General features: G+C 39.5%; 1 protein-coding gene across 1 annotated transcript; it reads left to right on the top strand.

The window, feature by feature from the left end:
• Positions 1 to 970: 970 nt before the first annotated feature.
• On the top strand, positions 971 to 8162 carry LOC104445147 (probable galactinol--sucrose galactosyltransferase 2). Its single transcript, XM_010058971.3, has 13 exons — positions 971 to 1198; positions 2924 to 3131; positions 3932 to 4179; positions 4503 to 4593; positions 4697 to 4745; positions 4836 to 4927; positions 5038 to 5148; positions 5409 to 5531; positions 5880 to 6432; positions 6801 to 6868; positions 6968 to 7320; positions 7440 to 7528; positions 7631 to 8162. The coding sequence occupies exons 2-13, from the start codon at positions 2941 to 2943 to the stop codon at positions 7925 to 7927; spliced, it is 2265 nt and encodes a 754-aa protein (XP_010057273.2). The 5' UTR covers positions 971 to 1198; positions 2924 to 2940; the 3' UTR covers positions 7928 to 8162.
• Positions 8163 to 12627: the final 4465 nt, after the last annotated feature.

The following is a 12627-nucleotide window of genomic DNA, read 5'->3' as shown; positions in this document are numbered from 1 at the left end:
GAAAGTGGACAAATGAAATATGTCTATTTGGTTTATGTATCTCTTGAATTCATGTACATTTTTTAATACATGACTTCTCTAGTTTTATAAATTGATTTGAAGTTAGAGAAGAAGAATAACCTTATATCTCTTTACTTCAATTTTTTCCAAAGTGTGCTGGTTTCGAGAAATGTTTATTTGAATTCTATTTATTTAGTGTTAATACAAACAAGTTCGCAGTGTTGTGTTTTGAGAGATATTATTTGCGAAAGAAGATTCTGTAATTAGTATCTTAGCTCTTATTTAATGTGGTTACAATTGTATAGCAATTGCGCAATTTCAAATTTAGTTTCTTTACTGTTAATAAGAGATATCCAATAGATTTACTCATTGATTTGGTTATTATTAAAGTTGTTATTGCTTTCTTAGAATTATTTTTTTCCTACTTAATTTTTCTGATTACAAAAAATAGTATTGCATTTATAGTTTCCAGCAGTGAGTATTCTCAAGTCGCTACATTGCAATCAAATTTTTCTTCACAAGAATAGTTGAGTGCACTAAAATCGATTTGGTAAAATAACATATGGGTAAGGTGGTAGATTTTTATTAAGCGCTGAATGTGCTCATTTATTTAAAATAATTAATTACAATTTATTCGATCATTTCTGTCGATGTGTCGGTTTAATATATTTATTCTCGAGTTTTTTTTTGTGGCTGAAATCGGGAGGAAGTCTTGCTTGCTCTTCCTAGAATTTACCAGAGCAAGACCAGCTCCATCGTCGTCGCCGAATTCACCAATTCCCATAATCAATAAAAGAGCCCGGAAAAATCCCATTTTTGGGGATGGGGCCTTTTGTTGTTTTCTCGACGTCGATCCAAGAGGGGATCTCCACGCGTCGAGATCCGGACGGCTCCCGCGCACCGAACTCGCTCGACGTTTAACCCTCGACCGGGTATAAAAGGGGGCCACCTAGCGTTGCCTAGTCCGCAAGAGTCTCGTGAGAAATCAGAGCTTTTCTCTCTCTCTCCGAGAAGAAGCAATTCTCTGTTGAATGCTGCGTTTATGCTGAGTTCGAATTTCTCCCTATCGTCTCGTCATCTCTCTCTCTCTTTTTCTGCGTTGTCGTCGCCGCCGCCGCGAAGAGCAAGAGATCTTTCGCTTTCGTTGCTCCGTTCTCTCTCTCTCGCTCTGCAAAGCTCGAGTCTTGGGGATTGTCTGGTGAGTTTCCCGGCAGGAGAATCTTTCGAGTTTTCGAGCTTTTTGGTTGTTGTGTGGGATTTTTTTTGCGTGACCGGCTTCCGCTGCCGTGGACGATGAACGGACCTCTGCCTTTTTGAGTTTTGAGCTGCTTATCTGTGAAGAACTCTCCGAGCGAGAGCGAGAGAGGGAGATGGTCGGGTAACGTGCCTGATATCTTTGACGTTGTTTAAGCCTGAACTGTGCTGGACACGGACGAAGGACTTCTTTAGCTCACGGAAGAGGCGGGCTTAAAAGAGGAAAATTTCCATTCGGTTTCTGACTGCTGAGTGATTTTTGCTTGCTTTTCTGGCGGTCGTCTGGACATCGCCTGGGATTTTCATGTTCGGACTCTGTTGCCTCGAGGCGAATATGGCATCGATTCACCGAATTTCATGATGGATCGCGTCATAAAACGCGAGAATCGTCTTCGAACCTTAAGTTAACTCCTGAGATTCGCATGGCTTGAGGAAAAAAAATAAAAAATTTAATGAAATCTAGGGATGCGAAAAAGACGTACCCGTGACTTCAGTTGGACGCCTCGAAAGTTGCTCCCCATATTCAAGCGCTTTTTTTTTTTTTTTCTCACTTTGCTCTCGTGAATCTGGTCGTTCTGAATCTTTGAAACCTCCTTTCTCGTGCGTCTTTCAGCTCTACTCCACCCCCATTTCACGGTCACTCGTCTTTTTTCCCCAAATTTTACTTGCTTTTCCTCTTTTGATGTATGTTATGTTTTTTCTGTATTTTCTCCTAAAATAAGAACACAAATCAAGGAAAAAAGGATCAAGTAAATGCCGAGCTTTGTAAAGCTAAAGTTCGAAAGCGCGAGCTGGGCAAGGGGACCTGCCCAGCTTCGTTAGGACGATTTTTTTTTTTTTCCTTACTTCTCCCCTTTTTTGGGCTTTTCTCGGAAAAGATTAGGACTTGGGAGGGTTTTGATATCGTCTCTCTCGCTGCAAGTTGTTTTCTATTTCCTTTCCTCTTTTTCTCTGCCTATTTTGCTAGGAAACCCCCGAAGATTCCCCCTTAATTCCAGACAAAGGCGGTAGTTGTAGTAGCTTTTGCTTCTTGAGGCGCTCCTGAAGGGTCCAAAACAGCTCCATCTAACCCCGAAAGGGATATTTTGTTCTGTTCTACGATGGCCGGAACAGAAGAAAAGCACCCGAGAGAAAAATTAGCGTGGCTTCCGTGTTTGAAATTATATTATCGTCCTCTTCCAGGAAAAAGAATGAAACGAGAGAACAGATAAGCTAAGGCTTAACCGGTCGAAATGAATTGAAAAACCAAGAATAACATTTTTAGCATATTTTTCTTCTTTTCTTTTCCTTTCTCTTTCCCCATTTTTGTTCTTCGGGGTAGCTGAGGATGTTGAGGACAGTATCGGTGCATCAACACAAATGGTTTGCTCATTCATGGAAATCGCGTGGCGGTCATTCTGATTTACGTCTAACATTTCGCCGGAATCATAAACCCCTGGGTTATTCTTAGAACCTTCCCTCGATATTTTCTTTTTCCCTTTTTTTTCCGTCCTCCTTTTTTCTAATAACATTAGAATTAGTTTGGGTGAATAAGTTTATCCTTGCTGCTGTTGATTTTTGTCCTGTATTGTTCCTATTTGAGGCAAGATTTGCTTCAAGGGGGCAAGCTGTTTACTCTTGGCTTGTGTCTGAAATTGCTAACTCTACAGCCTGCCTGCTCTTTTCGCAGTATTAAGGTGCTCGACAATGACGGTCACGCCAAAAATCTCCATCAACGACGGGAACCTTGTGGTTCACGGAAAGACCATACTCACCGGGGTGCCGGACAACATTGTGGTGACTCCAGGGTCTGGAGTTGGGCTTGTTGCTGGTGCCTTCATCGGGGCTACAGCCTCTGACAGCAAGAGCCTTCATGTCTTCCCCGTTGGTGTTATGGAGTACGCACTATTCCACCTTTATTATTTATATTCTTTCTCTATTCAATGTGTGTAGACTCGTACAATTACCAAATCATGTTATGTGCATTTCTATATATTATCTGTGCAAGTGATTGCAACTGCAATTAAACCATGCCTTAAGTAGTCATGAGAGGTTGGATTTTCTTTAATATCATTAACGATTCTGAAATGAATGTGATGCTTCCAAGTTCTTGAAAAAGTATCTATTCATTAGATTTGATGCTTGCGGTTATAATCTGGAAAAGTGGCAGTGGGCATGTATTACTGTGGTTTTAATTGAACTTACAACGAGCTTAATGCTAGGAGATAGCATGTTGCCATAATTTTAATTTTTCTTCTATTTATACTGTTGGGGGGGGATTTCGATTTAGGAGTGATATCCAAGCTTTCAACATCATTTCTTTTTTCCAAGCTCTTAAATAGTACAGGTCGGCCAGACCTTTAGTAGCACCCCAGTAATACTGGATATATGGGCAGTAAACTGGTTCTACTTGCTTGATTGCCAGTTAGATGGTCTAAAAGTAGTCTGGAATGAATGAAGATTGAGAACTGGCTTATGATCCATTTCTGGAGACTAAACATCAGTACACCTCTCTATACTGATATGATATAAGAGAATAGTTCCGTTCATAGCATGGTCATCTCCTTACTGTATTTTCCACTCTTACATTATGATTTTAGGCTTGGGTTTAGTAGAGTAAAAGTATGACGAAGAGATATTAATGTTATCATTTGATTGGGCAAATTCTGAAATTTCTTGTTCTATTATCTTCTGATAGGGATCTGCGGTTCGTGTGCTGCTTCCGGTTCAAGCTCTGGTGGATGACCCAGAGAATGGGAACATGTGGGAGAGATATCCCGCTTGAGACCCAGTTTCTGCTTGTAGAGAGCAAAGACAACACAGAGACAGGGGAGCAGGGTGATCCATCGACCGTTTATACCGTCTTCCTCCCTCTCCTTGAAGGCCCATTCCGTGCTGTTCTTCAAGGCAATGACAAGAACGAGCTAGAGATCTGCCTTGAGAGTGGTGAGTAGATCATGGTCATCAAAATGTATGAGATGTCGTAGACCATACACACACTGGTCCTGCGCCCAATTAGGGGCCATGTCATCTGTTAGTTCTGTCACTTTCCATCGGGGAATAGTGGAGACGCATGACCATATGAAATCATGCGGTGAAGATGCAATTGACGTGAACTCAGTCAAGCTGGAGAAATCACACAATTACTGCATTCGCATGACACAAATTACTGGAGCTTATAGCATTTGTGGAAGAGCAATGTAGAGTCAATCGAGCTCGAAAGAACCAAAACGACGCGTTTTTTTGTGTCCTGTTATTCGGTTTTGCAGGAGATAGTGCTGTTGAAACCAACCAAGGTCTCTACCTTGTCTATATGCATGCCGGGACTAACCCCTTTGAAGTTATCAACCAGGCTGTGAAGTGAGCCCTCCTAACTTTCATGAAATTATTATGTCGAATAATCTCAAACTGTTTTAAGTTGCACCATGCATCATGAATAAAATTTTTCTGGACTCTGAAACAGGGGTGTTGAGAAACACATGCAAACTTTTCTTCATCGAGAGAAGAAAAATGTAGGTGCTCTATTCTTTTATTGCCAAGATGATTTAGTGCCTCTCATTAGAATTAAACTTACTCAACTTTTTCATTTGGTTTTTGTCCAGTTGCCTTCTTTCCTGGACTGGTTTGGTTGGTGCACATGGGATGCATTCTATACCGATGTCACAGCAGAAGGAGTCGATGAAGGCCTTAAGAGGTAAATAATGAGAGCATAAGTTCAGCTTCAGCATTTTGTTTTGACGTAATATCTTTAGTAAAATAAGCTACAAGGATGGATGATGGACTTTGTGGCATTCCTCTTTGCAGCCTGTCTGAGGGAGGGACACCTCCAAGATTCCTTATCATTGATGATGGTTGGCAGCAGATTGAAAACAAAGCCAAGGAGGAAAGTGCTTCCGTTGTACAAGAAGGAGCACAGTAAGACCCTGCCCCCCTTGTTAATCTCCTATTCAATAACCTTGGAAAACAGAAGCATGATCAGGAGCTATAAGTCCAAGCTTTAAGACTAAAATTTACTGAACTGAAAACATATATATCGTTTTGAAGGACTTGCGAATGTATATGCCTGTTAACTTTGTCGACTATCCTGTACATGGTGACAAGATTCTTAAAAAAATTAGTAGAGGTCTTCCTGAGTTTGTTAACTAATCACTTCTGTCTTATTTTGTTTGCCATAGGTTTGCTAGTAGGCTGACTGGCATTAAAGAGAACTCAAAATTCCAGAAGAATGGCCAGAATAATGAACAGGTCTCAGGATTGAAGCACGTTGTTGATGAAGCCAAGCACCATCGCAATGTCAAGTAAGTCTCTTAAATGACTTTGATTCTCATTTTTCCTCTTTACTTTTTGTAATCATTCGGATTTTACAACATTTCCTGTATTTTGTATGCTTTCTCTCAACAATTTTCTTCCTTCTAGTTAATCAGCAAGCAGTAAAAATAAATCTGGTCCTCCAACACATACTTCGATGCCTTCACTTTGCTTATAACCACATTATACACCCAACTTTGAAGTAATAGATTGAAGCTACTGGGCTCCAATGAGATTATTTGCTTTCTGATTGTATATGTGTGACTAGAATATGATGATATTTGGCTGAAGAGTCAGATAATTGTATTTAAAGTTTTTAACATTTGTAACTGGTGCAGGTTTGTCTATGTATGGCATGCTCTTGCCGGTTACTGGGGCGGAGTAAAGCCAGCTGCTGCTGGTATGGAACACTATGACACTGCTCTGGCATATCCAGTCCAGTCCCCAGGTGTGCTTGGCAACCAGCCAGACATTGTCATGGACAGTCTCTCTGTTCATGGCCTGGGTCTGGTGCATCCCAAGAAGGTATTCAACTTCTACAATGAGCTTCATGCCTACTTGGCTTCATGTGGAGTTGATGGAGTGAAAGTAGACGTTCAGAACATCATTGAGACACTAGGTGCTGGTCACGGGGGAAGAGTGTCTCTTACCCGCAGCTACAACCAAGCCCTTGAGGCTTCCATCGCTCGAAACTTCCCGGACAATGGATGTATTGCTTGCATGTGCCACAATACCGATGGGATTTATAGTGCCAAGCAGACTGCTATCGTGAGAGCTTCTGATGACTTTTACCCCAGGGATCCCGCGTCCCACACCATACATATTTCGTCTGTGGCTTATAACACACTTTTCCTCGGGGAGTTTATGCAACCTGACTGGGATATGTTCCATGTAAGTACTGAGAACTTGTGAAACCCTGACATACAGTCAATTCTCTTTTCAGTTTTGGTTGCTTCGCCTTTAACTTCTAACCAACTGAAAATGTTATAGAGAATTGTACAGGATAATCAATTTGGGAGATCATTAGCATGTATTAGTTTTATTACGGAGTTTTAATTGATGTTGGTACTTTTTATCAGTTGCTCATAACTAAGTCTTAGTTGACATATTTTGCCTTTTTTTTTTTCATTGAAATTGATAAGTTCTTTGCTATTGTTCTACATGCCCTTTCTTCTGTTTACAAGAGAAAATGGCTGCCGCCGCATCATTTTCTTATTCTGTGAACCTGAGAAGCTGATGAAAATGTTTTCCTTTATCAGAGTCTGCATCCAGCAGCAGAATACCATGGTGCTGCTCGTGCTGTTGGAGGCTGTGCAATATACGTGAGGTAGTTTTGAGCATAGGCTAATATCATGCATATGAATGCTTGTTTTGATGTTGATAAGGTTTATAATGGGATTGTGTCTTCTTGTGATGTGTATATCAGTGACAAGCCTGGCAACCACAACTTCGAGCTTTTGAAGAAGCTTGTTTTGCCTGATGGATCTGTTCTACGTGCACAACTGCCTGGTAGGCCTACACGTGATTGTCTCTTTGTTGATCCCGCACGTGATGGAGTCAGTTTGCTCAAGATATGGAACTTGAATAAATGCACTGGAGTGGTCGGGGTATTCAATTGCCAAGGTGCTGGCTGGTGCAAGGTTGTTAAGAAGACTCGCATCCATGATGAATCACCGGGTACCCTCACCACCTCTGTCCGTGCCACGGATGTTGACCTCATTTCCCAAGTGGCCAGTCCAAATTGGAATGGAGAGACTATAGTTTATGCCTACAGATCAGGTAATTAAATAAACCTGTTGTTCTGAAGAATGATTCGAGAACATAGAGTTTCCTGTATACTTGAAAGGTTTCTGTATGGAAAGGGAAGTTTCAAATTGTGATACCGTTGTAAATTCCAGGGGAGTTGATTCGGCTGCCCAAAGGTGCGTCCGTCCCTGTTACTCTCAAGGTTCTGGAGTATGAGCTTTTCCACTTCTGTCCACTGAAGGTATGAATTCTATCCTTTTCTCTCTGCTGCCTGTGTGACAACCATTTCAGACTTTCCGGGCTTTGCAAGACAGTTCCTAATATTGACCTTTCTCTTGGGCAGGAAATCACATCTAACATCTCTTTTGCTCCAATCGGCCTGCTTGACCTGTTCAACTCTGGTGGTGCTGTCGAGCAATTCGACATCCACGTGGCTTCTGATGATAAACCTGCGACAATCGCACTCAAAGTGAGGGGCTGCGGACGATTTGGCGCTTACTCTTCTCAGCGGCCATTGAAATGCACCGTGGGCAGCGTCGAGACAGAGTTTGACTATAACTCCGCCACGGGCCTGGTGACGGTGAACCTCCCTTTCCCGGAAGAAGAGATGTACAGATGGCCGGTGGAGATTCAGGTTTAAGCTTTGTCATTGCAGTAATAAGGTATTGGATAATAATGAGGAGGGATTAAAATGGGGTGGGATTTGCAAGAGTGAGGGTGGATTGGGTCAGTGTTGTGGTGGGGTAGGTCTTCATTGTCTAAGGTATTAGAGAAGGGGAGTGAGAAAAAGACCCTTTAACACGGGGCATTACCACTAGCGTGTATGCTTTCCTTCGATGCTCAAATAAAGAGTGCTAATGAATTCTGGATCCGTAGCCTTTCTTCCCGGTTTGTTTAAAGCTCGCGAGTACTCTCTCTCTCTCTCTCTCTCTCTCTCTCGTGCATGAACAAACTGTCGTATACGAAGACACGGCGAAGTACGAGCCAGAGCGATCCAAAGCTGATGAAACCGAACTACCTGAGTCCCCAATCTCTCTTGTGCCGTCGTGATGCTAGAAACATTCGACCTTGCTCATAGACTTTCTGTTCTTGATGGAACTGCTAGGACGGTATGGAACAGCCCCTAATCTTTTCGTGAATGGATTGGCAGAGGTCTTCATTCCGCCAGCACCGGAACGCATCATCACTTATTGACAGGGTATGGCTAAAAAACATGCCCATATGATTTAGTTGCTAGATCAGGATATCAGCAAAAACTGGTTCTTACCCTTTTGAGAATGAACCGTCTTTCCCCGTTGGTTCTACCAAAGATAAAACAGCTTGTCCTCGAAGAGCAGAATTTCCGTGCTCGAATGTAGTAATATTTTTGTTTGGTAAACTCAAATCGTTAAAAAGAAAGGTTAAGAAAGCTTGTCAATGGTAAGGAAGGTAGGATGGGTTGGTAATTTGGGAACCTAAATAAGCGTCGGGAACTTACTCATGTAAAAGTTGGTAACTATAAATTAATCCTTAATTTAATTTGAGAAAAAGTTGGTAATCACTTCTATGCTTTGGAGCCTTTAAAAGTGGCGAGACCCATCAAGGGTTTAATTCTTTGGAGAGATGACATTGCTATTATGGCCCCTACAAAACTATTATTTTGCCTATGAGGTGGCACAAGACAGCCGACATCCAAAGCAACAATAAACCCAAACTTGCCTTTCCATTGGCCTTCTCTCTCTTTAATGAAACCTTAGAAACTAATTGCTAATTATTAACATTATAGTTTTGTTGAAACGGTGCAACTTGGCTTTGATTATTTAAACTTTAGACGACTTTGTTAGGGAAAACCTTTCAATTAGGTGACCTCCACATGAAAGCCGACCATTCAACTTGCTCTGGGCGTCAGAAGCAAGTAATGTAAGATTTTGCCTTCTAAAAGGCAAGTAGTCGTAATTAAGACTGATTTTCACAAGATTTTGCCTTGTGATACGATCCAATTGATTATTAACCTAAGAGCTCAGTGAATGCTTAAAGTGGCTATTGTGTTTCTCTTCCTTGGTAAAATTAGCGCCATATCTTCCCACTCCTTGTCGGAGAAAACTCCCTTTAATCATATTTCTAATTGATGGGTCAATTCAATTATTAATCCAAATTTAATTATAACTTTTTTTTTTGGCTAGAAAAAAAACTTAACCATAACTAAACGTGTGATGTTTGTTCTTGTTATCTAATGATTGGGGAAATTACAAAAAAAAAAAAATCTTAAATTTATTATACTTGTATCAAATTAGTCATAAACTTTTCAATTTTACTAATTTAGTTCTAAATCTTTTGATGATTTGTCCATATATCCCTTTCGCCAATTTTAATCGGAGATCACTAACATAGACACTAGTTATCCTACATTTAATTATAATTATAGTTACAAGATTTAGACTCCTGCATTTTCTTTGCCCAAATTAGTGAGAGTGAGAGTGGTGAAGCACTTACTAGTCATGGGTGAGGATCATGGCCCTTGCCCTATGACTGGTGAGGGTCGGCCAACTCTCATCTGTGACAGGCGAGCGTTGTCGGACTTGGTAGAGAAAACAAGAAGAGAAAGAAAGGAAAAGAAAAAAGAGAAAAGAAAAATTAAAATATAATAAAAAATTATAAAAATTATCAATATTAGCACAGACCATTTTACAAGATATTGTCAATTTTCACGTCGGTGATTTTTGACCGAAATTAACCGGAAGGATTACACCGGCAAATCATCAAAATATTTAGGACTCAATTAATACAATTGAAAATTTTAAAATTGAATTGACATAATTATAATAAATTTAAGACTTTTTGATAATTTTTCTCCCGTTGATCAGAGTTGTGATTGTACATGGCTCTAGGAAAACATGTCCCCTATTATAATGGATGTTATAAGCATTTGGACTGTCTTAGATTATTATTGTTGAAACGTACCATGTGAATACTTTTGTAATAACCCAATATGTGGAGCGCCGGATTATACTTTAGGATGATCACTCGGGATTAATCGGGTGTTCCAACGATTTCAGGCATACCCCAATCTTATAACACGATATATCCCAATCGAATGGATAAATCAAGGAATCAAAAAGCACGGCCGTATGTCCATCTCACTTGCATCATCATCATCATCATCATCAGAAAATCCTAACAAGCATGCCTGCCTACTGCCTCCCAAATTGCGCGGTTAATGGAGATCACGACCGTCCTAATCAATCAAAGCATTTTAAGGCTCGTTTTTCTTGCAACTTCCATACCCGAAACAGCGACCCGAAGATCATGATGAAAGGCCCGAAAAATCATCTTTCTTTCGGGTCAAATCTTGGCCAGTTGCCCCATCCCTCCCCAAATGAACACACCGTCCACTCATTGACATTTAATGGTTCGGGACACGCCCTGGCCTCACAAAACATTGTAAGTATCCCGTCGTCAACCGACGCACGTGGCGTCGGCGTGGCCATCTATCCATCCACATGTGGAATGTCAATCACGCAAAGCTAAAATCTCTTTTTCGTCCGTCTTAAACTCTTCCCCTTCCCCCCATCTTGACATCACAAGGAATTTTGGCACCCGATTTCATCATCGCCAGACTCAAATGAGTTAAGAGTCATTTGATGACGTGAGTTTTAAGCAGAGAAAATTATCAAAAAAGTTATAAACCTATCATGCGAATGCTAATTCAATGTTAAATCCTTTCGATCTGGTCAATTTATTTATAACCCTTTTAGGCTATGTTTGGTCGTCTGAATTTCTAATCGGAATACGACTGGATAGAATAGGATATGAAATCCTAGGATTTTTTTATATCCCGTCCATTTGTTTGGTGAATCGCATGATATTAAAGTTGGATATATTCACATCATATTATGTACATTTTTTTTTATATAAATGGCATATCATTATAAATGAACCTAAATATTTATAAACGGAGATGGTGAAAATCTCTCGTAACACTATTCCTTAATTTTTTTTATATTATTTTTCATCTTTTATATTATTATTTATTATTTCTTTTTCCCCTTTCATTATTCTTTAATAAAATTTTATCAAATAGTAAACTATACTAACATACCTAAAATACAAAATTACCTAAAATATATAATAAATATAAATATTTAATTTATAGATTGACTGTTTATTATAAGATAGAATTAAATTTGAATATATAAATTAAAATAAGATTAATTAAAAATAAATTATTATTTTTAATTTTTAATTTCTTAAATTATAATTCAAATATTATTTATATTGAAATATAATTTCATTTTTGTCAATTTAATAAGTTTATTATTCGAGAAAAATAACTTTTCTATTATGGACATTAGAAATCTTATTCACTTTTATTCCACCTCTCCCATCCCCTTATACCTGACTTTATCCTGTCTTGAGTAAGCACCAAACTTAGAATAGGATAAATCATATCCTATCTCGAATTTTATCCCGTTTGTCAAACGCAATCGATTTCATTATCACCAAACTCTTTTGTATCCATGTTATGTGTCGGCCTTTGCCAACCTAGGCTCGGGTGTTCATTGCCTGAGGCCGATGACCTTTGTTGGGCCTCATCGATGAGGCCCGGTAAAAGGAACTAGGGAAAAAGAAAAAAAAGAAAGGAACAGAAAAGGAAAAGGAATAGAGAAAAAAAGAAGAAGGAAAATATAAGAAAGAAAAAAATTAAAAATTAAAAAAAAATTAAAATTTATCCATGTTAATGCGGGCCGTACCACGTAAAATGGTTGATGTTCATGTTAGAGATTTTGGGTCAAAATTGGTTGGATAAATTCAATTGGTAAAACATGAAAATATTTATAATTCAATTGATACTATTGAATGGTTTTGAATTGAATTTACATAATCATTATAGGTTTTAAATTTTTTGGACAATTTTCTCAAATGAGGAACTTTTGGGTATTTTTATCTTCAAGCACTAGGGATTTGGTCTATCATGATTGCCCTAACTTCACCGAAATATGGACGGCAACTTTGTCGTCTGATGCAAGCGTTTTAGGGGGTGGGTTTACTAGGACTGCTCGATGGTGTACGTTCGTGATGGAGATTGCTCTGCACTCGGACGTATATCTGTATCTGGAAAATCGATCAGGTTGTCTGGTTGGCTTGCTGCTAATGTAGTTTCTCGATTTAGAATATGATGCGAGGGCTATCGCGCACGACCACATAATGTACTTTTGGTCTCTCAAGCTATCTTGGTCATTGGCGTCATGCGTTGATATAAGGGAAGGAGAAGGGAACCTGACGATTGGATAAAGAAAATCACTAGATTTTTCGAAATTGTTTGGCGAAATTGATTTATAAAGTGACGTGACGGATTTTTAT

The sequence above is a fragment of the Eucalyptus grandis genome, chromosome 1 (assembly GCF_016545825.1).
Source record: "Eucalyptus grandis isolate ANBG69807.140 chromosome 1, ASM1654582v1, whole genome shotgun sequence".
NCBI lineage: Eukaryota > Viridiplantae > Streptophyta > Magnoliopsida > Myrtales > Myrtaceae > Eucalyptus > Eucalyptus grandis.
Note: the sequence above shows the minus strand (reverse complement) of the source record. Positions and strands in the feature narration are given on the sequence as shown.